Raw genomic sequence first — 27,291 nt, 5'->3', positions numbered from 1 at the left:
AAAAAAAAAAAAAAAAAAAAAAAAACAAAAAAAAAACTCACGATTTTATAAAAACTTTTTTTTTCAATTTTTTTAAAAATCGAAATTTTCATATTATCTCAAAAGAATAGAAGATACGTATAAAAGCCTATATAAAAATTAATCGGATTTCTGGCTTATTATTGTTTTTTATGATTTTTTTTCACACAAAAATTGACAGAGTCATGAATGTTTAAAGACTGCGCGCGCGGCCGCGCAAATTGGAAAAAAAGTTTTTATAAAATCGTGAGTTTTCTGAAAATATTTTGTACTAAAGTAGTGAATCTGGTAGAATCCATCAAGATCTTCATAATGAAGTGAATTCTAGATGGAATGTGAATTACTTTAATTCTGGTGGAAATGGCGCTCATTAAACCACATGATTAAAAAGAAAAAATTTCGTATATGCTTCTTATTTGCATGATAGCTCACTCATTTTACACGCAAAAAACTTATAACAGTACTCATTTTAAAGCTTATGTTGAGCACTATAAAACCCAATTTCACCGAAATGCATAAAATTTAAAACCTCGACACTAGATGGCTTTAAATACAACAATTAAATCTTGAACGAAATAAAAAACGACTTTGCTCTTTCAAATCTTGCTTAATATTTTTTCTAGAACACTTTATGTAATACAGATTTATTAATATTTCTATTGACATTATTTTGTTCATTACATGATTTTCGTTAAAATGTATATTTTAGGAGATATTTGCAAAAAACGAAAAACGCCAAAAATATATGATTCTTTAGTGGCCAGTAACTTAAAAACTATTAGATTCTTTGAAAAACTATAAGACATTTTTTCTTATAATTAGTTCTTCTATCGATTTCCGATGTTATTTTGAAAAAATGTAATTACACAATTAAGAAGGGGTGTCATCCCCCCGGGGGTTATGGCGCAACCCGAATTGTTTTCACTTTTGAACTTGAGGGTAAGATAAACCTAATTCCAAAATTTCATTCAATTCGGAGCAGAGTAAAAAAATTCAGACCTAAAACGCTCCGTTTACTGCACTATACGGGAGTCAATTCAATTGGTATTAGCGTCGTGTTTGGTGTAGATGTCATTCATAAAGTAGTCAGAAATCCCTAGACAATATAATAATAATCAGCAGATTAAAATGGCGGCTTGATGCTAGAAGATTACAAACCTGTCACTTGATATCGGCTCACTAGCGCCAAATCTTCACCTAGGTTATGTTACTTTAAGTACGATTAGTGAACGCGGGTTTTACACTGAGATACAAGGGCCTGCAGAAATCATTCGGTAAAATATGAATTTTAGAGAGAATTTATCAAGGATTTACATTATTTTGTATTTATTCAGGATAAATCCATTGTTTTCACATAAAGAAATTACGGGAAGACGATGTACAAGGCAGGAACTTTCTATTCCAATTAACTTCCCATATAGTTCCAACAAGAATTCAGAAAAAAATCAACTAAGTACAAATACAAAACAGATTCCTTAAAAGAAAATATTCCAGAGAATGTTTCAGAAAGATGATAAGGCGAACAAAATCAGCCAAAACGTAAAAAATGCGTGTGCAGAAATACACTCTAAGAAAAAAATCGTAAAAAAAAATTGGATAAAACAGAATAAAATGTTAATTTCGCATTCTAAAATAAAAGAAATATTTTGTATTTGTATTATAAACTCTTAAACTAGCATTAACTCTTCATTCAATACTGAAAAATATAGATTTTGCATGACCGGTCGCGGTAGGAATCGTAAACATGAAATGTCGGTAGGAAGTGTTAAGAAATATTTAAAAAATAGTCTGAAAATATTTAAAATTGTCAGAACATGCTTTAAATTGTCTGAAAGGGTTGTAAATAGCCCGAAAATATAAATGTTATAAATTGTTCAAAAATAGTCAAAAATTGTTTGAAAAAAAAAAAAATAGTCAGAAATTGTTTAAAAAAGAAAAAAGTAAAATTGTTTAAAAGAGTCAAATTGTTTAAAAAAAAATAGAAAATATTTTTAAATAGTCAGAGAATATTGTAAATCGTTAGAACATGCTTTAAATAATCTAAAATGTTAAAAATAGCTCGAAAATATAAATGTAGAAGAATATTGTAAATAGTTACTCTAGAAATGTTGTAAAAAATCTAAAAATTGTCTGAAAATGTTGCAGATGCTGACTAAAATGCGGTAATCTCCGAACAAATGTAGTTTACCTTGTTCTGAAATGAATTGGTATTCGAATAGATCGAAGGATGGCGCTACGATTTCCAATTTCATTGATCTAGCAGCTGGCTTGATCTACATTGATTTGATCGGCCATTTTCTATAAGTTGTCAAGTTGTCATCGCGTATTGTAGTTGAGATTTTCTATGATTGTTTATATATAATTATGTTTTGGTAAATACTTTTTTCATTTATTATTAAGTTGAAATGATAAAGTGTTATGTGCCAAATTGTTATAACCCCAAATATAATAAAAAAAAATGCATGTCTTTCCGGCATCTAATTATCAGGTATGTACATAATGATGTATTATGCATATAATGAATATGTATCATCACAATACTATTAAAATGTTATATATATATATATATATATATATATATATTATATAATTATTATAATTTGTGTGTAAAATTTGTGTGTAAAAAGATGCTTTCAATTTGGATGCAGAGGGCGAATAATCTTTTAATGGATGACCTAACTCTTCGGTTTGTGGCACAAATCAACGATAATTTGAAATCGAAACCAAATAGAAGTGTCTCCTTTACGGCAATAACAGAATAGTTTTCAAGTTACTGGAGAATGCTCTGATACAGAACCAGAAGAAAAATCTGCAACTCCAAGGACAAAGCCAAGTAATTATAACTCTAAATGCTTCAATAACATTTTCAAAAAAATAATAAATGAATCTTATGTTCTTAGGAGATGGAAGCCTAAACACCTTGAAAAAGATTTTTGCAGCACCTATAAGATTGTGAAGTGCAGGTTAAAAGTCACCTATTCTGACACCAGTTTTCCGAAAAGGTATTTTTTCATACTAATTGCAGCAAAAATATTTAATATGATAATTACAATATATTCAATTAATATGATATAACAATATATTCAATAGAAGTCCTTGATGGTAGCTGCAAATTGCCGCAGAATGCAATGATAAGGCATAGGAGTGCCTTAACACCCAGAAGATGTATCATACATCAAATTTTGTTTCGGGATTAAAATGCAATGCAATAATTTAAAGGATAAATTCCAACAGAGTATACAATGTTTTCAAAGTTTTCAAATATTCCGGAAACTTAAAATGTAAGGGCAAGATGAGTTTTGATAATGTCTCAATTAAGAGAGCATACTCAAAGACCAGACAGTTTATAAAGCGCAAGGGTTTAGTTATAGTTTTAACTAAACCTCCTTGCAATAAAAACTGGATTAAAACGATAGATAGATTTGAGCTACAATTGGTATAAATTGAAAGTAGTTCAGGGTTTTGGTTACTTACGTTTAAAAAAACACTTATACAGAAACTATTCAAAGATTTCGTCAAATATAACTTTATTAATGATTGATTAGATAGCAAAATAACTATTAAATGGAGAGATAACAAACAAGAACGTCTTGTAAATGAATTTTAATCCTAGGAATTTAGTTTTATCTCAATTTGGATATCAATATATATATATTTTGTTTTTAGGATTATTTTGTTTGGAAAGTATTCATTGTTTTTTAAAAATGTGCTGTTCTTTTTATCCCTTAAATTATTGCATTACTTGTCATTCCTTCTAAATTTGTCATTCCATCATCAATACTCCTGCGCTTTTTACTTCTTAGTTTTTAAGTTTTTAATATATTATTATTAGTCATTAAGTAATTAATATGAATAAGTTATTTCTAGAATATTAATAGAATAAGTACTTTAAAAATATGTCTGTAATATACTTTATATAATAGTAGTCAGTTATTTCTGTTTAGTTTATAATTCTTCAAAAATATGTCTGTGATATATTTGAAAATATATTTTGTATTTCGTATGTTTTGTTTTTATTTCAAATAATAATTTTTTTCAGATTTTTGGGCTGTATTGATTTTATGTACAAATGTAGAAGTAATACCAGGGGTTAATTTACATACTGTATGTACATGTGCTGCCATGTAGTGATCTATTCGTAATTTAAAATGAGTGTAACGTCAAATGGCCCGAGATAGCGATCTATTTATGCTTATTTAAAATATCTAATAAATATATATAGATAGTAAGCTAAATAGGAAAATGCACATAATAATGCGAAAAAGGAATAGATAGATTTAAAACTGAAGAATCTGAACTGGCTCATAAGAAAAAAGTCCGAACTCTTTAACCGTTAAGTGGTTAAAAAATAAGCTCCTTGATAATTGCAATATCAATACACGGGATAGAGCCATGGGGCTGTGCCAGCAAGAGCAATATTCTTATAACAAAATACTAAGAATCATGTGCAGCGCTCAATGGTTTGATCTACAAGGACCTAAAAATTCCTAATAGAAATCATTAAAAACAGAAAGTTAATTTTTCAAGACAAATTGGATGCATATGTCAATCCCTAAATGCAAACAGCCGAAGTACCTGAAGGCAAAATGGCTCAGTGATCTACCATCCACAACATAATGTTGGGTGTTTTGCATAGAAAGTGCAAATTTTAATTTAATTCTATTTCCTTTACTACCTCCTTTATTTTCAATACCCAATACCCAAACTAATACTAGGTTATATTGTTAATACTAATACTAGGTTATATTGTAATCTGACTGTTGAAACTAGTAATAAAAGAAACAAAAATCGGAATTGGAAATCGATACACCAAAATTGAATAGCTACAAAATCACAAGCAAAAGTCAGCACAAGCCAATAAAACTTATTGTTAATAAAGACGACAAAAATTTGGAAAAATCGACGATGGAAATTATCTGATGGAATATAATAAAAATGTACACTAAAGCCTATTATCTTACCTTTCAAATGTCACTCGATTAGACGCTCGTGACTGCCATTTTTTCCATTTTCGAGGCTCCATTTATCCATTTCTAGACGCGTCTACAAATTGCACAAAACGTATGTCAAGTTTGCAAATACCGTCACTTTGGAAATTACCAAATGCAAAATATTTCTTGCACAACTAACAACATTATTTTGAAGGCACTCACTTCTTAAAGAGATTTTATTTTTTGGCCATGTGTTTCCAATGGAATCCCGTAAAAGAAAGAACTCAAACGCCTTCTACAAGTTCTGACAGGTCGTTTTCGATCAATGAACAGTAGCGCCATAGGAAGCGCCAATTTTAAATTTGAATTTTGACAAAATATAGATACAAATGTTATAAAATATAATTCAAACCACTAACTTTAATTCACATTTGTAACGCATTGCAAATATAATAAGTATTATTCATTATTGTACAGATTTCTCAAATATTTTATTTATATTAAACAAATTATTTTAAAGTTGCAAAAGACATAAAAAAAGAATGTGCGTAAGGTTCACACACAATTGAAGTGAAACTTTTTTGCTATTGTACGAGATGGCATTTAAATTTCAAAATCCATGGATAGATATATTCTTGAATATTTGATAAATTTAAAACGGCAAAAACTTTGTTTAACAATCCATGGATATATATCTCTGAATATTTGATAAAAATAAAAAGACAAAAACTTTGTTTAAAAATCCACAGACAGATATCTTTAAATATTTGATAAAAATAAAACGGCAAAAACTTTGTTTAACAATCCACAGACAGAAGATATCTCGGTATATTTGATAAAAATAAAAAGTCAAAAACTTTGTTTAAAAATCCACAGATATCCATGTTATTAAAAATCTATGGATAGATATCTTTGAATATTTGATAAAAATAAAACATCCATGGTTATTCACTCATTTCAAACATGTCAAAAATATTAACAGTTTTCACATTTTTTCAACAACTTTCCAACAATTATAGAGGCTCAACTGATCTTTACTAAAAACTAATCAGCACGATTCCCAACTGATATCTTATGAAGAGTTTTTAAATGTTCATCAAGATCGAACTAACTAATCAATCCGGACGTTTTTGATGAAATGGCGAGTTAAAGTCAAATTTCAGTCGACACACGTACCTTTTACAATTTTTTCAAACGATTCAAAATTACTTCAAGACGAGAACACTTTCTGTAAAAAAGTCGGAAACAAAACAATTTCGGAAGAAGTTACAAATAATCTACAATATTCAGTTATAAACACACAACACAATATTATAAACTAATAACATTTGAATAAAATAATATGCAAAAAAATGGTTCTCAAAAATCTTAGCAATTTTGTTTGCTAATAAATATAAAAATAAAATACATGTCCAACCAAACGAATTGGCTGTAAATTTTTTAATCAAATTAGCGAGTCAAGTGTACCTAGAAAGCCAGCTCACCAGATTAAAACATAAACTACCTGCAGACCTCATTCAGTCGAGTTGAATTTATTCTTATTATTTATTTAGTAACTATTTATTTAATTATTACTTTTCATTTACTATTTTTATTTTATATAGGTACTTTTTTTTCTTCTTTCTTTTTTGTTTTTATTATTTTTCTTATATTTCATATATCCCTAGTAGACACTGGGTGTATCCACTAATTTCAATATTAATTAATATAATAATCAATATTATTTTCTCAAATATATGCTAGCCGTCTCTGGTTAATGTTTTAGAATAAACAGATTGATGAATATAGTTAATTAAAAAAAATAATATTTGAATCTTTATTACTATTATTTCATTGAGTGTTATATCATTATTACCAATATACTTTATTACCATATATAAAACTATATAATACACACAATAAAATCTAGCTCACAAACTATATGTAAAAATAATTTTTAACAATAAAAGTAATCATGAACTCATCTTTCAGTTAATTTTAATTTAGATACCATTATTTTAATAAACAATGGATATCTAATCATTAATAAAATGTTGACATAGTACACATGTTTAAAAATACCAAATTCAAGCAAAAGAATTTGATTATACTTTTAACTTTTTAAATAACCAGATCTATAATTTATATATGTATTTTAAATATAAAACTTACTTTTGTGTAGTATATCAATGCTAATTGAACAAAATCAAATTTTAGCATGTAGTTGTAACAATTTGTTGCTGGTGGTGAGTCAAATTTATAGAATTACTGACGACCTTAGGGAAATTTTGTGGCTTTTTTGAACATTCCAAACATGTAACAATTTCGTTACCTGTCATATTGGGAAATTGAGTTCGAATGCAACCTGAAAATTAATATAAATTATATATAAATTACCTGCTAAATAATGTATTATTCTAAATAATTTGCTAAATAATGTTAATAACTAGTTTATTACTTTATATATATATATATATATATATATATATATATATTCATATATCATTAGAGTAATACTAATTTTGGCGTAAAAAGATTAATTATAAATAACTAGCTGTACCCATTCACGCTTCGTCGTGTTTACTTTCAAATAAAATTTTAAGAAAAATGCATATTTGTTACATCTAGTCTACCAGTTTTCTTGACTTTTAGTCTGCCTGTCTATATGACTATCTGTCTACCTCTCTACCTGTCTACCAGTTCACCTGTCAACCAATTTACCAGTCCACCACCACCAGTACACCAGTATATCTGTCAACCTGTTTATCAGTATCAGTTTACCTGTCTATCAATTTGCCTGTCCACCAATTCACTTATCAACCTGTTTATCAATCTACCATCTTACCTGCCTACCAATTTACCTGTCAATCCATTTTACATATCTATCAATTTACCTGTAAACTTGTTTATCTGCTGACATATTTGTCTATCTATCAGTTGTTCTGTCTACTTTTTTACATATCCACCAATTTTCCTGTCCACCAGTTTACCTATTCTACTATTTGTTATATTATATACTATAATTACCTGTATGCATTTTATGAGTACAAATCTTGCAAGTCATGAAAGCCTGATTATCAAGAACACATAGATAGCACATTGAACAATATCGTTTCTCTTGCCACATTCTGAAATAATGTCATATGTATTTTAAGACAAACAGACAAAAACAAACAAATAAATTGAAATAAAAACTTCAAATTAAATAAAAAAATACTTCAAAAAGGATTTGTGGTTTAATTTTAATGTTAAGTTATAGGACTTAGTTGAAAAGATTTTGGCATTTTATAATATACTTGTGTAGAATACTGTTTTATGCTATAATTTTTATGTATAATATAACTTACACTGCACAGGGCTGACACAACTGCCTTGGACCTCTCGGAGTGTCCACCCTTCGCCACTGCTTAATTGAAGTTGCATTTGTACTATTATTTGTTATACCAGAATCAGGTGATTTGCACGAGTCACATGTACTGCATAAAGTGCAAGACCATTTAGAACTTGAACTATTAGAACCTGATAAAAAGAAATTTTTGTATGATATATAAACTTCAGTGAAACTGTATGAAACTGAATTTCATCATAAAAAAAACTTTCATAAATTCAATCAATCATTTCTCAAAGGCTAAATATAAAATTATTTGCGTTTATTACATTCAGGTGATAATCATATATCTTTTCAAATACTAATTAATAAGTACAAACTATGTGTGCATGGAATTCTGCCTTAAATAATTAATATTTTATAATAATGTACTGAACTCAATATTCAACTGCACCAACCCACTATTTCAAACTTCATTGAATTTTTATAATTAAACTAATTTTCGTAGGCCTATAATATTTTAGGATGTTCGTTAAGATCATGAACTCACTTTGTAGAGTATCATTAAAATCACTAACAAAATCTTGTTAACAAGTAATTAAAAAAAACGGTCCTGTTTTCGAAATTTTTGCATTATCAAAATCAGTACAGAATTGTGGGCGAGAAAGTTAACGAAGTATTTAGTCTTCACCTGCTAATGACTTTTGACTTTTTGAAATTGTAAAGCATTTTTTGATGGGGTCAAAATGATTCAATTTTGACTCACAAGCCTGCATTCATACACATATCTCCAATTTAGGTGTCAAGCATTATCTACAAAATTAGTAAAACAGATTTTCTTGCAAATCAACAACAAACAATTGAAAACCAAATTTAAAAATAGTTATCAACAAATTTTGTCTACAAAAGTCAATTCACAGTTATACACTGGCTTACGATCAGTTATTAAAAAAATTTACTAGCATTCCCATGTACTAAAAACGGAAATCAGTTGCAAATTACCAAACAGTGACTTACGACTGTTTATAAGTATAATGGAACCTGATACTAACAAACTTGTTAAAAACTGTTAAATTCATCCATCTCATATAGAGTTTAAAAACTAAATTCTATTAAAAGTAAACACTGTCTTTTTATTTGCTTTCACTGATAAAATTTTCTAATTTAGAATGTAAGGTTACACCAACTAATATAGCACACTATAACTACATTATTAAAATTTAAAAAAAAGTTTCTTAGAGATTGTATGAAATATTTGGTAAGCGGGCGCTACAAAAATTTTGATCTTCAAGAAATGTCTTTCATTCTTCTTCTTGAAGAAATATCTTTGAGAAACGCTGCTCTACAGCAATTCGGCGTGTTTATATTCTATCAAAATCATTATTAACATATATTGATTAGTCTATTGATTACAAATGCCGGGGTCATGCAACTTACCTTAAGGCAAAATGCAACAAAGTTACATTTAATAATAGTTAAACAAAAAAACATTAATTACCATTGCCAATGCAGGCGACATGGGCGCATCGATCACAACGTTCGCAGCGCAACACATTTGGAGATTTTTGATTTGAATTCAATCCATTAGATAGGGAATTATCTCCATTGGCAGCTGCCTGTATTGGTTTAGAACATTGCAAGCACTGTTTGCACTCCATACATCTCCAAGCATAAGATTTTGATAATAAAATAGATTCTCTCGATCGTAATCCTGCGCACAGAGTATGCACTAAAAGAATAATAAAAACATTTGTTAGAAAAATAATGAAATTATAAAAAAGTTATTATTAACCCTTTTGCTACAAATGTCGTCTATGGACGACATCCATTTGACGACCTGACGACTTTTACTTCAATATTTATCACGCTGATTTAAATTATTGAAAATTCTAAATTGTATTGTGGTTTTTAGATTTTTAGAAATGTAATTTTGTTCTTTTAGGAGTGTAATTTTGAATTTTTAAATACACTTTTACTGCCTATATTTTTAAAGAGCCTATTTATTAAATTTATTTTTCCATTCAAATTTTGAATACAAACTTATACAAATCTTAAAACATTTATTAAATTTTCTAGAAATAATTAAATAATACTGCTCAAACAATTAGTTTACAACCATCAGAAAATGAGAAGACTGCAAAAGATAAATAATAACACAAGAACTATGAAAAAATATTAACAACAATAGTACAAATAACTTAAATTTTGAGTAAATTTTCTCAAAAACTAAACATCTCTTTTAATTTCTGTCTCATTTTTCAGATTTTAACCCAAATCAATATAATAAAATTGTTGAAAAACATGTTTAAAGTTTGCATACATCATTTACTCTTTTTCTACAGGAGTGTTTTCAATTAATAAAAATGTTTTTAAAAATTATAAATTACATTTTTAAAGATCTAAATATTACAATGACATTAATATTGAAGCAAGGGTTCAAGGGCGATATTCATACACAGGCAGATGTTACCTATAGGCGACACTTATAGCATCTTTTAAAATTAAAATAGTTATTTAATAACAACACGCAAAGTGATTTAATTTAATGTTGTTTAGCAAAATTACAATGCAAAATTGTTTTTAAAATGTTTGTTTTGTAACATTCATTGTTTTATGTATGATATATTGTGTCAATTTATATCACAATGGTTGTAATATGGTGGTGACACATAAAATGTACTACCACTACTTGAAAAGTTCCTTAAAGATGACGTTATTTTTGGACTCATCTCTATTCGAATTAATTAAATGAAACTTTTTTGTATGTAAGAGAATTTTATCTATTTGGTAACATACATTTTGTACCAGAATATCGGAAAACAAATTTAAAAAAAAAAAAAAAAGGCTGTATTAGGCAAATGAGAAAAATAGCAATAGTATTGTTCATTAAGGTACAAAATTATACCAAAATAAAACCTACTAATTGATATATTTCAAAATACTTTTTCTGAAGTTCCAGAATTAAAAAATATGACATAAAACTGGCTATGAAATTATTAATTTAATTACTCAGAACATCCATTTTTACTATTTATTTCAGTGTATTAATAACTTGAAGTAAATGCCATAACATTGAAGAAATAACTATTATATTGGTTCAAAACTCTTACCATGCGCTTTACAGCCAGTGCATTGAACAAATTCTTGACCTGGTTTTGAAACTTTACATAATCGGCATGAACGATCAGAATTTGAAGGACCATCTTCATCCTGAAATAATCAAATAATGAAATAAAAAATTGATTTAAATATATCAAATAGTTATTTTGAAAATATTAAATTTGTTTGATTAAACTGATTGTAAAAAATATATGTGACACTTGATTTATATTAAAGGTTATATTTATAAAGTCTTAATAAATCTAACTGAAAGTTTTAAAAAGAATAAAATAATTAAGTTAATTAAGGTCAGTTTTTTCTATAGACTATAATTTTATGTATAATATAGTTTTTATGTGTTACATAGTATAACAACAATTACCTCTGAATCATCAGAACTTGAATCGCTATCTGAACCACTAGAACTGGAACTGGATGATGAACTATCTGAACCTTGGTTAACAACAATTGGAAGTGTTTGTTGGTTAGGCTTCTGTGGACCATACAAAACAGTATCCAATGGGAAATATCTGTAAAAAAATCATAGTAGAACACATAGTAAACGTAACAAGTGCAAAGTTTTAGCACTTTAAAATATATCCATGAACAATTATTTACAAAATTAGAATACCTAAGCTCATTGGGTGAATATTTCTTGTAGTAGTCACAAAATTGTCCAGGAACTAAAGCAACTGGATAATGACCCGGTTTTGTTTTAGATGGACTTTGCACTCTTCGAACCGATTTTGATTTCTGTATAACATATGTTTGAAGATCTAAGCAACCACCTTTACGATTCTCCATTCGGCTATTATAAATTAAAATTACAATAAGATTTTATGGCAAAATAGCTGCATGTTTCAATTCAACAAAATAATTAAACTTACTCTTTATTAAATTTACTGTTCCAAGATGAAGCAGAACTGATTGCGCGGTCTTTTATACTTCTTTGTTTATTTCTATCATTGTTCATTGCTCGTTGTTTTATAGCAAGTTCTTTAGCTTGTTTATCTCGTAAATATCTGGAAAGTGACAAATGTAAATTCAAATATAAAATTTAAATTACAAACACAATTTTATTTCATTTTATTCTTAATAAATAAGAATTGACTTCAAATATGAATGTCTATGTCAAACTCAAGTTCTGAATATCATTTTAGAAAAAAATGCATGAAAGTATTAATAATAACTGAAAGTAAATTAAAAGCAATATTTTACATAAAGCATAAAAGCTTATCATATCTGCTTACTTTTTATACTCATCATATTTCTGAGGAAAATCAGCAGACATAATATCAAGCACTTCACATGTAGGAATGGCAGTTAAACCCAAATCACACAACGTTTCAGTAACCAGATTTCTACTCATAATATAATCTCTTTCCCTCATTTCAACTTGTCTTCTTCTCACATCAGGATATTTTCTTTTAAAACTCGTAACACCAAGATATAAGGCTATTTGTTCTTGTATCATATACATTTCAGGGAACAATTTTTCTTCATAACTATTTGAGGTACCATTAGTTGTAGTAGAAGTATTATTAGAAACTGAATTAGTGTTGTTGTTCTGGTTAACAGTAGCAGTACTAGTAGGCGAAGCCACTTCGGGCTGGGGCCATAGGTATTCGGCTATCATATCAACAGTAAACTCAAGCTTGCTGCAAAAGTAGATAAAATTATGTATCTAGCAAAATAATAATATAGCAAAATATATTTTATACTTGCAAATTAGAATATGTTTGAAAAATAAATGGTATAATAAAATAAAAATGCAACAATGTGATTGCAAAAATCTACTTATACTAGTTACTAAAAGAATATGTGGGAGCTCCATTGCTGTTTATAGGGCTTTTAAAAGATGGAAGAACATGTATAAGTTACGCCAAAAGCCAAAGGCAATAACAATCCATTAGTATGGTATACTGACCCTTCAGAATCTCCGACTTCCATCCTTCCACGTTTGGATTTTGAGTTTTCATTAGCTGAGCTGTGCATTGAACTTTGAGATTCATCTGCTCCTTCACCAACTCCACTTCTGAAAGTAATTATGTAAATAATTTCAAATTTTTAATAAAAATAATATATAATCACGACAAATATTTGCAAAATATTGAAAGAAGTTTTAGATATGCTCATTATACGTTAAAAAATATGCCAAGCATTATTATAGTATATTTTTCAAGTTATCCTAGAAATTATTTTAAAAACAACAATCTTAACTAAATCGATTTTATACTTTTACTTATTGCTTATTTTTGTATTCTTAAAAGTAAGAATTGTATTTTGGTGTATATAAATTGTTTTCTGATAGATGTAAATGTATTAAATAAACTGATTTCTTTAAAATTAATCTAATTGATTACACACTAATGGCATAATGTTGTAAATTATAAATTGTTTTAAGAAATGATAAATGGCAACAAAAACATGTTGCTCAGTAGAGTGTATTTCTTCCAAAGAATAATGAATAAAAACATCAATAAACTACACTTCTCAAATAAACAATATATCATCATTCACACTTATTTTTCACACAATTTAAATAAATACAGGGTGAGGGCGGAGTACAGAGGTCCAATTACACATAACACATATCAAACAACTCGAGCAATGTTAAAAAAAATTTAGATCCTAATTATAAAAATGTTATTTTACTATTTTTCTAAAATTCGTCATGGCTCACGGGGAAAAAAGGAACAACCAGGAGGCAAAAGACCCAATAACTTATTTTTAATTTTAAAGAAATTTTAAAAAATATTAGCCACTTTATTTAACCAAAGCGAAATAAAAATTTCATAAACACATTTCTACAAAGCTCACACTATATACATCCTTGGCTGGTACTTTGTTAGAAATATTCATCAGCAAATTTGGAATAACTATTAATTTAATTTATTTCTCAAAATTATTTCTATTTCTTTTTTGATTTACTATTTTCGTATTGTTTACACATTTGCCAGTGTAAAGATACAGTTGGTTTGTTTTACCCCAACCACATAGCTTTTACAAAATTTATATTAAAAAGAAGTTATATCTAACTTAAAAATGTATAAAACAATTAAATACCTTATACTTAAAAATTATATTCAACTATCATAAACTAAATAAAATTGTTCAAAACCAAAAAAAAACTACCAACGAAAAAAAATACTTTTGATGTGAATATTGATGTATAACCATATATCTACTGATAACGCAAATTAAGTTTTTGGCTGGTTACACATCTTCGTTCTTTTCTATATTATACAATTCTATATTATATCATACAAATTTTTGAAATAATATTGGAGAGCCTTTTTACCCGCAGACCTTTAAGCCCCGCATTACCCTACTAAAGGTTAAGAAAAGCAAAAATAATATTATTTTGCACCTCTCGCAGTTTTTCCTGCTTCGGTTGTAATTTGAAATTTCTAACTCAGTTCTTTATAGACATGAATATGAACTACACAAATATATTTAATAAATCTCAATATAGAGACTTACTTTATAGGCATTCCAGGAGTACTTTTATTCCCAAGATCAGCACTCATTCTTGTATCCTCTTCAAACATTGGAAGTGGATTTTCCTGAAATTGAGTTAGATAATTTGAAATAATATGGTATAAAACTGATTATAATGAAAGGTTCGGAATAAAAACCCATCCAAATATGTTGAATTGAATGTGAATATTTATTTCAAAATTTTTCTTATAATATAGTCTCTCATATTTGCTTGAAGTTTTGGAACTCAATCTTCATTAATTTGAGAAATACAAAGTTGTGACAAGCAAAATTGGTAAATTAAAAGTTTCTTCTGGTACTTTGATTAAACCAAATACAAAGTCATGAGAGTTTAAGAACATTTAATTATAAATAAGATGTGACACCAGTGCATAAGCCTTATTATAACAATTAACCTACCTTCAAGCTGCTGCCTCTCTTTTTAGGAGAACCTCGACTTCCTCTGGATCCTCTTCCCCTTCTACCTCTAGTTGGCGCTCTTGTTGAACCTGGAGTCTTCATAATGGATGAGGGAGAAATTCCTTCTGGAGATAATATACTTGTATCCATATTTTCAACCATTTCTTTTTGAGAATCTTGAGGAGTCGTCACTTGGTTAGGAGCTGATGAAATGAATAAGTGTTAGTAAATAAAACAGGATTTTTTTTTATATGAATGTGGAATAAATTTGATAGAAGACAATATTATAATTTTATCTAATTAATAATAGTAAAAATAAAGACTAATTCATAAACAAAATTTAAAAAAAATTACTTGATTAAAGTTTAAACCTTCAGTTCTATAGCAAAAATCTCTCCACATGTAAAATAACAATTATTTACATTTGTAAATTTACTGTGACTGATAAGCACCATTTAAATAGCAAAATACAAAGCATTAAATTTAAATTGAAGCTTAATTCTTGTGCAGTTTGTTATAAAAACCTAATGTATTAATTAAATAGAATTGTTATAAAATCAGTGTTGATAGGTCTTCTACGAGAATATCTCATATTCTTAAAATATCTCACTTGAGGGTATAACAGCATCTGAACTATCATCAGCTCCAGTCAAATCAATGGGTATATTACTGGTCATCGCTTGCAAATTTTGAAGAGGATCCGAATTTGACACCATTTCCTGATGTTGTTTCGTCAAAGATTTAATCTTATCTTGAAATGATTCTAGATTTCCACCTGAATTATATAAAATGATAAAATTAATTATATTATCCATAAAACATTAAAAATTTATTTAAATTATTATCTATTATTATCTGATTTGTCAGTAAGTCTACATTTTATATACAAAGACTACATTTCTAAATACCAATTCTATAAGTCACAAGATAATTTCTTACGGATTATTTTCACATTATAAATATCAATAACAGTGGTTTAGTACAAGTAAGACGCTTTTTTACAATGTTGATTATTTTTTATAATCAAATAATTAAATATATTAAATAATGTTTATATTTAATAACAGATTCTTTTATCAAAATGAAAAAAATGTTGAAATCAAAATTATCAATCCCATCACCCAAATAAACAATCAGCATTCATATAAATTAGTAATTCCCAAAGTGGTCCATAAAGTCCCAAAGGAGTCTATGATACATCAAGAAGTTCACGTCAACAAAAAATAAATTGTGAGGTCAAATATAGGCCACAAAATGAAAATGACGTAGGTATACACTATAGTATACTAAGAACAATATAAAATTTACTATAAACTAAAAAGTAAATAAAGCTCGTGAAGATTTTTAGCGTTTTTCGGGACCTTTATAGTATTCTTGGATACTCAAAAAAAAGATTTAAAATACAGCTTGGTAACTGTAAAACAATACCTAGTAGAAAAGAGGGTTAAGCGTTATTACCGATTTCCTAACAAGAAATAGATGTATGAACATAATTAGTCAGAGATGTAAGATTAAATTTTACAAAAATGCCGTCTAATTTACTTATTACTTACTTTATTTTGTCATTTTAAATTCAATTAATAAATATATAAACTTTTTGTAATACTAAAATTGTAATTTTACTTTGAATGTTTAAGACCGAACATTAGTGATGTTAGATTTTTCTAAAAAATTCTCTATTGGGTAAAAAAGGGGTCCATTTCAAAGCAAAGGAGATCAACGGCACAAAAAAGTTTGAAAATCTATAATCCAAATCATATACTTTGTAGAAACACTGTAATTGAAAACTCGTGAGTTTAACTAAAAAGTTATTTCTTGTAAAATATTATTGAACAAGGTAGTTGGTATTATTAAAATAAAATTATTAAAATTATATATATATATATATATATATATATATATATATATGCATAATTAAACATACAAAACAATAAATTAATAAAACATACTTTGTTGATTTTGAGATTGCCATGATTCTGGACTTTTCAATGCAACCTGTGCATTATCACCCGAAGCTTGCTGCTGAATGATTTGGTCCTGGATATTCAGCATTTGTTGAATCCTCTGCTGTTCCATTGAAACCTGAAGAGCTTGCTGTTTAGAGCCACGGCCTCTGCCACGCCCCCTTGGTGTGGTAGAAATCATACCTCCTTTACCCACTGATGATCTAAAAAAAATGTTAAGTTTATAAAGCATATCAATTAAAAATAATTAAACATTCAATACGAATAAAAAAGATTAATTGCATGAAAGTGTATCATAAAAGTCAGATATTTGTTTTGAATAGTTTTTTATGGCAAAATAGTTAAATTAAAATATAAAATTAAAACCTTAAAGATTTACCAATATATTAATTGTACATTCAGAGTTGATGTGTGAATAATTATCAGTAAGTGTAATTTTGCCTTAAGGCAAGTTGCATGAACTACACATGTGTAAATGGTCGACTTAATTAATAAGAAATCAATATCAATTTAGGGATGAATTTTAGACATTTTTTTTATTCATTGAATGTCTCTTAAATTTTTGAAATCAATTTGTCGTTATTGGGAATAAAAATAAAAGATTTTTACTGGCTTTTTGGGAGGAAATCCGAAATCTCTCTCGATAACAAGGTACTTCTGTACAAAACTATCATAGTGCCCATTTGGACTTATGGAACCGAACTATGGGGTTGTCTTGCAAATCTAACATAAACATCATTCAAAGGTGCCAGAACAAAATTCTGTGTATCCTTACTAATGCGCCTTGGTATATTTCAAACTTTTGCCTACATAAGGATTTGAAAATCTCAACAGTCAACGAAATATGATCAAGATTAGAAGTTCATCTTTCAACAATAAATTAATCCAGCATACAAATCCTACTATTCAAGCGATTCACAGACCGTTAAGAAGATTGAGCAAGATATGGCCATCCGATCTACCAAACACCTAGCCCAATGTCTGCACGCGCCCTGACGTAGTACGCGGCATACATAATCACGTCATAGTTCATTTTTGTTATTATTTTTGTATTACTGTTTTTATTTTATTTTTATTTTAACTTTTTTCATTTTATATTCAATTTATTGCATTTTTTTTTGTATTTATGTATTTTTTTTTTGCTCATATCAATTTTGTAAATAAAACATTAAAGTCTTGATTAACAAAAATAAATTGTAACAAAAAAAAAAAAAAATGGAAATAAGTCTACGAAAGTTAAAAGTCGGCTCAACTACGCTCACATACTTTTTCCAGAATTGGCCTCGAACGATTCCAAATCACTTGAAACATCAAGAAAGCATAAAATTAGCGAATCGGATTTTCTGGCAAAAACATAAAATTCATCTTCAACAAGTTAATACATATTTTAATTAAAATTTAAAAAAAAGTTATTCACAAATTAATTATTTTTGCAAATACCATATGGCAAATGACATAATTATAAGTAGTATATGTATAGATAATTAGAAATAATAATAAAGCAAACTCACCGTCCTCTGGTACTTCTACGACTTGTTCTAACTGGGCTTTCACCAGATCCAGTCATTAGACCTTCAAGCATATGCTGTGCTGGAAAGAGACTGTTTTGTAGCATTTCTTGAGCAAGTTGTTCTTTCTTTTGCGCAATTAAGTTAGCATCTTTTCTTGGTCTTCCTCGTTTCCTTGGCATGGTTCCTCTGTTAGGAGTTGTAACAGTAGGAGACACGACATTCTGTGCCATTGATTCACCCATGCGTATTAATTCAATATCTTTCCCAAACTTAAGATATTGGTTATTTCCAGTATCTGCAATAGGATCATCCTCTATCAAAATACAATCACCAGAAGAGCTAGAGTTGTCATGTGCTTCATCAATTAAAACCCTTTGTAACGGAAGTGGTGAATCTTGTCTTGGTTGTTCTGTTGATTTTTGGTGTAGTTTAGATAAAATGTCCCTAAGTCTTTTCTCACTTTTCTGCTTCTCAGTTTGCTTTACTGTTGGTGATGCTTGCTGTTGTTTTATTGGTGATATTGACACATCTGGTGGCAACCTAGAGTATATAGAATCCACACAAGGGCGTTTCACTTCAATAATATCTAAATCAGGATTCATTAATGCACGTTTCATAGAAGCAGTGTTAACATCCTGTTCTCCGTGAACAATATGAGGATGCTGCCCCGTTTTGGATAACTTTAGTTTTATTTTATCAACACTTGGACTTTTGCACTGAGAGTCTGTAGAAGGTGATAAAATTTCTGAAGTCGAGTTACCTTGCACAGATTTATTAATTTTCAATATTATTCGAGGTGATTCTTGTCCGCTTTCCATTACCTTATCAGTAGTCACAATTTCCAAAGGCTTTGTTGGATCTGCTTCAGTTTGTACTGATGGTATTGGTTTAATATTAAACTTAGGCATGTCTTTTGAATGATGTGCATCAGTTTTAATATCCAGTGAAACATCAGAAGAAAGTTTTAATGTGAGTTTGGGAACTTCTTTCTCAGGCAATGGTTTTATTAAAACCCGAGAAGTCGGTTTTGTTTCACTTTTTATAGGAGATATTGTCACCTTTGGATGCACTTCTTGTTCAGACTTAACAACAGGTTTTATTGTGACTTTAGGAGTAAGATGCACAGAGTCGAAAGCACCTATCTTCGCTGTTGATCGAACTGCCTCATTGTTATGAGTATTCTCAATATGATGCTCACCAGTACTAGATAGTTTTACAGTCAATTTGGGAACCGTTTCTATTTCTGGTTTAGGAACTGATTTTATTGTTAATTTTGGAACAACATGCTTTTCAATTGGTTTATCTTGGTCATCTTGATCTTTTTCAGATGACTTTTTAATAGTTAATTTTGGGACAATCAGATGAGTCGTTTTTTCTTCAGTCGTTTTTTCAAAGGTCTTTATTGATACATCTTTATTATCATCTGCATCTTTTTCAGAAGGCAATTTTATTGTTATTTTTGGAACAGTTTGCTGCACATCACTATTTTTTACTGATAATTGTTCCTTATCAGCAGGTAATTTAATCATTAATTTAGGAACTGTTTGATGAATGGATTCCTTTTCAATAAGTTTGTCCTGTTCTTTATCAGACAATAGTTTTATAGTCAAAGGAGGTACAGTGTGTTGTACAAGCTCATCTTCATACTCTGATTCAGAAGTTTCTTTACTTAGTTGGCCGGTAGAATCCGCAATTGATTGATCTTCTGGATTTAATCTCAAAGTTAACTTAGGTACCTTTTGTTGAACCACATCATCTGTAGAAGAAGTAGCCTGTTGATTTACATTAACAATAAGTTTTGATATTACTTCAGCAGATTTTTCACTGGTTCTTATTGTCAATTTAGGTATCGTTTGAGTAGAAGACACTTGATCAGCTATAGTTTCTTCAGGCTTATGCTGAATTTTAAGCATTAACTTAGGAACAGTGTGTGCTTCATCAGACATTTTACATTCATCAGTTTCAGACTCAGAAGTAACTTCTTTGCTGCTTACTTCAACAGGTAGCTTCAAAGTTAGCTTTGGAACAATATTTTTAGAAGATTTCACTTCATCAGAGTCTGATTCTGATGAAGGTTCTTTATTATCTATAGGTATTTTAAGAGTTAATTTAGGTACAATCTCTGCTTCAGGTTTTACTATTGGTTTTATTGTAAGCTTTGGTACTGTTTCAACTTTGTCAATAAGTGGTGGTATGCCTTCCTCCTTCTGCTTCTCTGTATCAACTACGGGTTTAATAGTTAATTTTGGTATATTGGATTCTTCATCTACAGGTTTTCTAATTGGTTTAATCGTTACTTTAGGAGTTTTATCAGTCTTCACACACTCCCTATTTTCAGTCAGGCCAGACTCAGCAAGTTTTTGAATTTTTGTGATCATAGAAAGTGAATCACTTTCAGCAGGGCGTTTTAAATTAGGTTTTTGTGATAGATTTAGTTTTAAAGGTTCTACCTTACGATCATCTATTTTTGTTTCCACTTTATCAAATTCATCCGAATCATTTTCAATTGTAGTATCTGCTATGACACTTGTGTCCAGTATGCTTGATTCTGATTGTAAACTTTCATCTAACAAATTAGAACATTTGATTAAAACGGGTTTATTAGATTTATTTGATTTTATTGTACTTGGTGTCACAGTACTCGTGGCATCAGATACATCTGTATCAATAGATGTCTCTTCTGAAACTTCCATAAGTTGTTCAGGCATTTCATTTGTGATAGCTTCTTGAATATCGGTGTCCAATTTATTAGATTTATCTTCAGAGTCTTCAGACACAGGAACATCAAGGCTGCTTTCTATTATGGTTTTTTCTTTCACATCATCAACTGCTAGGGCGTCTTTGGTTTCGTCAGTAGTCTCAACAGTTTCCATACTTTCTACTACCTCAGTTTCCATTAGTATATCTACAGTTTCTGCAGGTTTTATTAGTTCAGCATTTTCTGTATCTTCTTCCAGTCCAGTAGTAATTTGGTCACTTGTCAATATATCTTCAGATAATTTTTCAATACTGATTGATTTTTCACTTTCTTCCTCATTATTATCAGATACTTCAATATCTTTTACAGGTACTTCTGTTAATTCTACCTCTTTCAACATTTCTTCTACTTTTACTGTTTCTTCCAATTCTATTTCTAAGTCTTTTACCAATAATGTATCTAAATCTATAGTTTCTGCAACTTCCAAAACGTTTACATTGTTTGCAATGCTTGTAGCAGCTTGAGCATGATCAATTTCTGTGGTATTTGAAATCATATCATCATTTAATTTAAAATTTTCTGATTCTACAACAGTTTCTTCTACTTCTACATTTTCAATTAGATCAGTATTAACAGGTTCATGCACTTCTGCCTGTTTCACTAATGATTCAACCTCGAGTATATCTGTTGCCTCACTTACCACATTCTCTATACTTTCTGGATTGTTCACAGTTTGTTCACATTCAATATCATCAATTAATTGTTTGTTCGTTTCTATAGCCATTTCTTCAGTTTTCGAAACCATTTTTAAAGTTATTTCCTCATCTGCAGGCAAACTTTTGGATTCTTCATTTGCCAGAATAGATACTGAATCATCTTTAATATCTGTAACCTGCTCAGTTTCTATTGTTTCAATAGCTGGTGAAGATTCATCTATTTCTGGAGTCTCTGTCATTTCTGCATCAATCATAAAATCTGTAATTGTCACTGAAGATTCTTCAATTTCTAATGTTTCTTCAACAATTTCTAAATCTTTACTTAGAACAACAGTTTCTATTGCTTCTGGTAAAGATTCATCTATTTCTGGAGCTTCTGTTATTTCTGCATCATTTATAGAGTCTATAATTGTCACTGTAGATTCTTCAATTTCTGGTGTTTCTTCAACAACTTCTAAATCTTTACTTGGAACAGGAGTTTCACAATCATAAAACTCCATATCATCATCGGTATCCACCGTTTGACTAGTACCAGCTTTAATTTCCAGTAGTCCACTTTCTTGACAAGATTCAGGCATATCATCATCCAACGGAAGCTTGTTCATATCAACTTCTGTTACTTGTATTAATTCAGTTACAATATCATCTACATTACCAACATCAGTTCCAGAAATAGTTTCAGGTTCAGTATTAATGTGAGTTTCAGATTCGACAACATTTAAATTTTTATTATCTGAATCATTGATTGTTGTTTCTTGTTTGATATCTTGTCCGTTGCCACTGTCTTCAATAATTTTATTACCTTCATCTGTGCTAGATTGAGGATCTTTCAGTAAATCATCATTTATAGTATCGGGTAGAGCTGAACCACCCATAATAATTAAATTAATATCATCAGCAGATAAGGCTTTAGAAGTATTGAAACCATCACCTGATTTTTCACTATCTGAGCTATGAACTATTTCTTTTGATTCCAGATTTTCAGGTAACTTATCATGTGAAATAGCTGTATTTTTAGATTTATTACTTGAAGAATCATTTGATGAATCAGATTCATCATATTCTACTAATTTTAACCTAGTTCCAAGAGAAGCTTTATTTTGAGAATCGGTTTCGGTTTTATCACTTGACTCTGTAAATTCCATTATGAACGTTTGTGCAATACTTATTCTAAAACATTCACACTTTTAACTAAACAATCTCATAAAAAACTTAAACTAACAGATAAAATATATAACTTTAGCTTATAATAAAAAAATCATCTTATATACACTAAATACATTTTGTTAAATAAAGTTAACCAAGCTTAACCTCAAATTCACTTTAGATTAAATATACTATTCACTATAAAAGTTCGAAATCATGATTTAAAAAAAGGTATACATTTTTTAACTTTTACATTTGATGCAATTATGTTGATATGTGCACAAGCAATTTATTAACGCCATAATCTAAATAAATATGAAGCTTAATCCGCCATCTTTTTATTTATTTTGATTGTTGTCATGTTGATGTTATGCTCTACGGCCCGCAGTGCTACCATACTAAGAATACAGATAATTCAAATAAAAATGTTCAAAATTTTGGCGCGTTTTAAATACTGACTATTTAAAATTATTTCTTACTTTTAGGAAGAAAAGTTAAACAATAATACTTAAAAATTAGAAGATCATATTAGTATTCTAGTATTATTCTAATAATAAAATTACTTACATATTACTTATGTGTGGATTCAAAATTATTTGAAATTACTTATGTCATTAATTAGATATTTAATTAATAAAATAACTTAGTTTCTTGTTAAGGGTGAAAAAAAAAATGGAAAATATTTATATATATTATCAATTACAGTGAATATTTGATTATTATAACAATCTTTATATCTAAAAATACATAACAACCGAACCGTTACTTTAACATTTAAGCATTTCAATGCATTCATCATTTGTTGTAGCATTTTTAATAAAATAGGCTAAATATGCATGTAGATATATATTCATAATTAACTTTTACATTAGTAAAAATATTTTTTTGTTTAATGTCATTATAATTTAATTATCAGTCACTCATAATACAATTCTAAATAATCAGATTTTATAATAGTATTCTAAATAATCAGTAAGGCATAATATGGCATTAATTAAAGTTATAAAATTAACATCATATCAATAAAATTAATATATAATATCAATATAAGCTCTGCAAGATTATATAAATAATCATAATGGAAACTGATTTTTTGATTACGATTCAAATATTTATGAACAATTTTATATACAAGGGTCTTAAATATATATATATATATATATATATATATATATATATATATATAATTTATGATAGAGTAACTATTTAAATATGGATATTTTAATCATAATTGAATTTGCTCATTTAAACAGTCACTCTTTAAAATATATCAGAAAATTTATGTATCTACATAGATATCACATTAGTTCTTGTAGAATATTCGATTAAAACCATATCATGGTATTCCAAAAGGTACGACAAGATCTTCTTTGTGTTGAACAAATATTTTCTTCATTGCGGCTAATGCTTTATCTGACGCATCATTAATAAGCTGTTGATCTGCAGCTGAAATTGGATTGGTTCCAAGGACTTTTTCAGGAGCACTAATGTCAATCAACAAACAATGAGGTCCTACAGGTGATATTTGAATATTATTCCAAGCCTGCATCATTCTTTGATTGTAAAGTCTTATTCTGTCCATATAATCGTGCTGTTCTAATGTATGAGAGTCCATCGCCGCAACATCTATAACATTTGTCGCAGTTTCTTGTAAAATCCTATTGAGTGCTGATTGTTCATCAGTTTTTTTCGGAACTGAATTAGGATAACGGTTTAAAAAGTCATCGCTGTTTACTCTCTGTATCGTAGTATTATTGCTAACTGGGTCAACTAACAAATGCGTTCTTTCATTGATTTCGCCTTCGTTTGAGGAATTCTCCTCTTTGCAACTAAAACAGCAACCCATATTACACAAACACGTTCTGAGCAATGCACTAAAACTACTAATTATATTATCCATTTGTGTATAATTTTATAAAACTACGCAATCAACTGTTACGAACGCAATCAACAAAAATATTTAAGTACGAAATCATAATTGTACGATAGTGATATCAATTTGACATTTCTTGCACATAGGAGCAAGAGATGCATAGCGACGTGGGGCGACGTGAGATAAGAAATTCATGAGCTGCGTCTCCACCAACATTCATATACGGCGGTGATCCAGATATATTTTTTTTTGTGTTGGTGATATTTGATACAGATGAGAACGAATACTTTTTCTTTCTCAAGAATAATATATTTATATTTTATAATAACAATTTAAAGAATTAAAATTAAATTATAAATATAGAAAAACTAGTGGTGCATGGCATCGTATCTTAAGGCAAATTGCGGAAACTTTCAGTATCAGAAATTAAAACTTTTTAAAAAAGCGTTAAAATTTTTTAAATTCTTTTTTTTTTTGAAAAAAAAATTAGATTTTTGAAAATTAAAATTTTACTTTGTTTTGATTTTTTGACAATTTTGAACTTTTTATTTCCCGTAGGGCAAGTTATAGTAAACAAAAAAATCGAAAAAGAAAATTTTTATATAACTTTACTTTTCAAAGGTTTTTGCCACGTGTTTTCGAAACGGCTGGTTCTGCCTTTGCCAAAAACTAATAAGCACGTCTCTCCACAGGGGCGTATCAGCCACTACCGCCGTATCAGCCGTATCAAAAATATGGGGCCCCTGAGCCAGGGGGGCCCCCAACGAGCATAACAGAAAATAAAACAACATTTTTTTTAAAAAATTAATAATTTTAACGTAGTTTGCATTTCCTTTTGTTATCGAGAGGTATTGAACTTCAACTTGTAAGCTCTAGTAATCAATTCAATTAGTAAAGCTTTTGCACATCCCATAAATTAATATTTTTGTCAACAAATCTATAAAACTAATCCAGTTTATAAATTCTTCATCGAAAATTGGAATTTTTATAGTTAAATTTCTAATTTTTATATTTATTTCTGTTACTAGTTGTATTGTCTGCATGATGCATCAGTTTAATAATTAGATTTTGATAATATGATCAACTAAATCTAAATCATTTTCAGATTAATTTCTTCACTGTTTCCAATTATTAGTTATTTTCTGAAACTTTACAACATGCCAGCAATGTCTTACAAAAACTAGTAATTTGTTAAGTAATCTTTTGAATAGACTGTGCAAATTAAGATATGAAAATTTATTGAATTAGTTTGCTAAAAAAAGTCCAAATAGTTTGCAAAAAAGATGGATTGCAATAACTATTTTAAAGAACAAAAGATAAAGATATTGAAGGGTTATTATGATGAGTTATCACGTTATCAATAAGATGAGATAATCAAGATGAGAGAATTTTGACCAAAAATTTTATTTTAATGTGTACTATTGCTGTTTGATATAGTATTTTTACAAACCAAACAAAGATTTCAAAATCTTAGCGACGTAAAAGTAGTAATATTTGTCTTTTTGAAATCGAGAATTAATAAACGTTTCCGGAAAATTGTCAGTTAAATTACTGCAAAGAAATACTGTAAATATGTACGAACATGAAATATTGTATATATTGATGGTTCTAGAAATAAGTTTGAATACAAAAATCTAGGAAATTTAAGAAATGCAATAGGGTTGCTTGCATCGAGTTTTCCTAATGAAATAACAGTAACCATTTATTCCTGGTCCTTCTTCCAGTTACAATCGCAACTGCTAAAAGAAATTTTTAAAATTAAAACTAAATAAAAATTACGTAAAAACTTTATGACATAAATGTATACCAGACCTGTATGTTCCTAGAAACAGAAACTTTATAAAATTATAAGATTATTCAATAATTCAGTTTTTCAAAAAAGGCAAGAAGAGTGAGATCTGGAATCATTTGTGAAAAATTCAGAAAATTAAAGAAAATTATATAAATGAATAATTAGAATGATAAATGAATATTCTTTTAATGTTATGTATTTTATATTGTAAAAAAAAAAATTCTTCTTGAGGGGGCCCCAAACAAATTTTGACACGGGGCGCCGCCAAGTCACGCTACGCCCCTGTCTCTCCATCAATACAAATAGAATATTTTTTGAATTATTTAACTTGGTTGA

At 28.6% G+C, this 27,291-nt stretch overlaps 2 protein-coding genes across 2 annotated transcripts in view; both read right to left on the bottom strand.

Annotated features, from left to right (window-relative positions):
- Positions 1 to 7,082: 7,082 nt before the first annotated feature.
- LOC113383614 (titin-like) overlaps positions 7,083 to 27,291 on the bottom strand; it is a 22,640-nt gene continuing 2,431 nt past the window's right edge. The window contains exons 5-20 of the mRNA XM_026621866.1: positions 24,709 to 25,119; positions 18,731 to 23,314; positions 17,205 to 17,422; positions 15,866 to 16,030; positions 15,256 to 15,458; positions 14,839 to 14,921; positions 13,283 to 13,390; positions 12,606 to 13,013; positions 12,243 to 12,377; positions 11,987 to 12,163; positions 11,738 to 11,885; positions 11,367 to 11,466; positions 9,755 to 9,985; positions 8,276 to 8,447; positions 7,956 to 8,056; positions 7,083 to 7,293 (exon numbers count right to left, since the gene is read on the bottom strand). Coding sequence (XP_026477651.1) covers positions 7,142 to 7,293; positions 7,956 to 8,056; positions 8,276 to 8,447; positions 9,755 to 9,985; positions 11,367 to 11,466; positions 11,738 to 11,885; positions 11,987 to 12,163; positions 12,243 to 12,377; positions 12,606 to 13,013; positions 13,283 to 13,390; positions 14,839 to 14,921; positions 15,256 to 15,458; positions 15,866 to 16,030; positions 17,205 to 17,422; positions 18,731 to 23,314; positions 24,709 to 25,119 — 7,396 coding nt within the window. The 3' untranslated portion in view covers positions 7,083 to 7,141. The remainder of the gene's footprint in view (positions 7,294 to 7,955; positions 8,057 to 8,275; positions 8,448 to 9,754; positions 9,986 to 11,366; positions 11,467 to 11,737; positions 11,886 to 11,986; positions 12,164 to 12,242; positions 12,378 to 12,605; positions 13,014 to 13,282; positions 13,391 to 14,838; positions 14,922 to 15,255; positions 15,459 to 15,865; positions 16,031 to 17,204; positions 17,423 to 18,730; positions 23,315 to 24,708; positions 25,120 to 27,291) is intronic.
- Positions 24,521 to 25,325, bottom strand: LOC113382874 (ragulator complex protein LAMTOR1-like). Its single transcript, XM_026621120.1, has one exon. The coding sequence runs from the start codon at positions 25,188 to 25,190 to the stop codon at positions 24,627 to 24,629; it is 564 nt and encodes a 187-aa protein (XP_026476905.1). The 5' UTR covers positions 25,191 to 25,325; the 3' UTR covers positions 24,521 to 24,626.

This window comes from Ctenocephalides felis, unplaced genomic scaffold (assembly GCF_003426905.1).
Source record: "Ctenocephalides felis isolate EL2017-DRISC unplaced genomic scaffold, ASM342690v1 CF-g0.4_SCAFFOLD_03570, whole genome shotgun sequence".
Taxonomy (NCBI): domain Eukaryota; kingdom Metazoa; phylum Arthropoda; class Insecta; order Siphonaptera; family Pulicidae; genus Ctenocephalides; species Ctenocephalides felis.
The sequence above is the reverse complement of the archived record's forward strand: the minus strand, read 5'-3'. Positions and strand labels throughout refer to the sequence as shown.

What these genes read in the sequence shown, in the direction of transcription:
- LOC113382874 (XM_026621120.1), bottom strand. Translation starts at nt 25,190, where the DNA reads ATGGATAATATAATTAGTAGTTTTAGTGCATTGCTCAGAACGTGTTTG.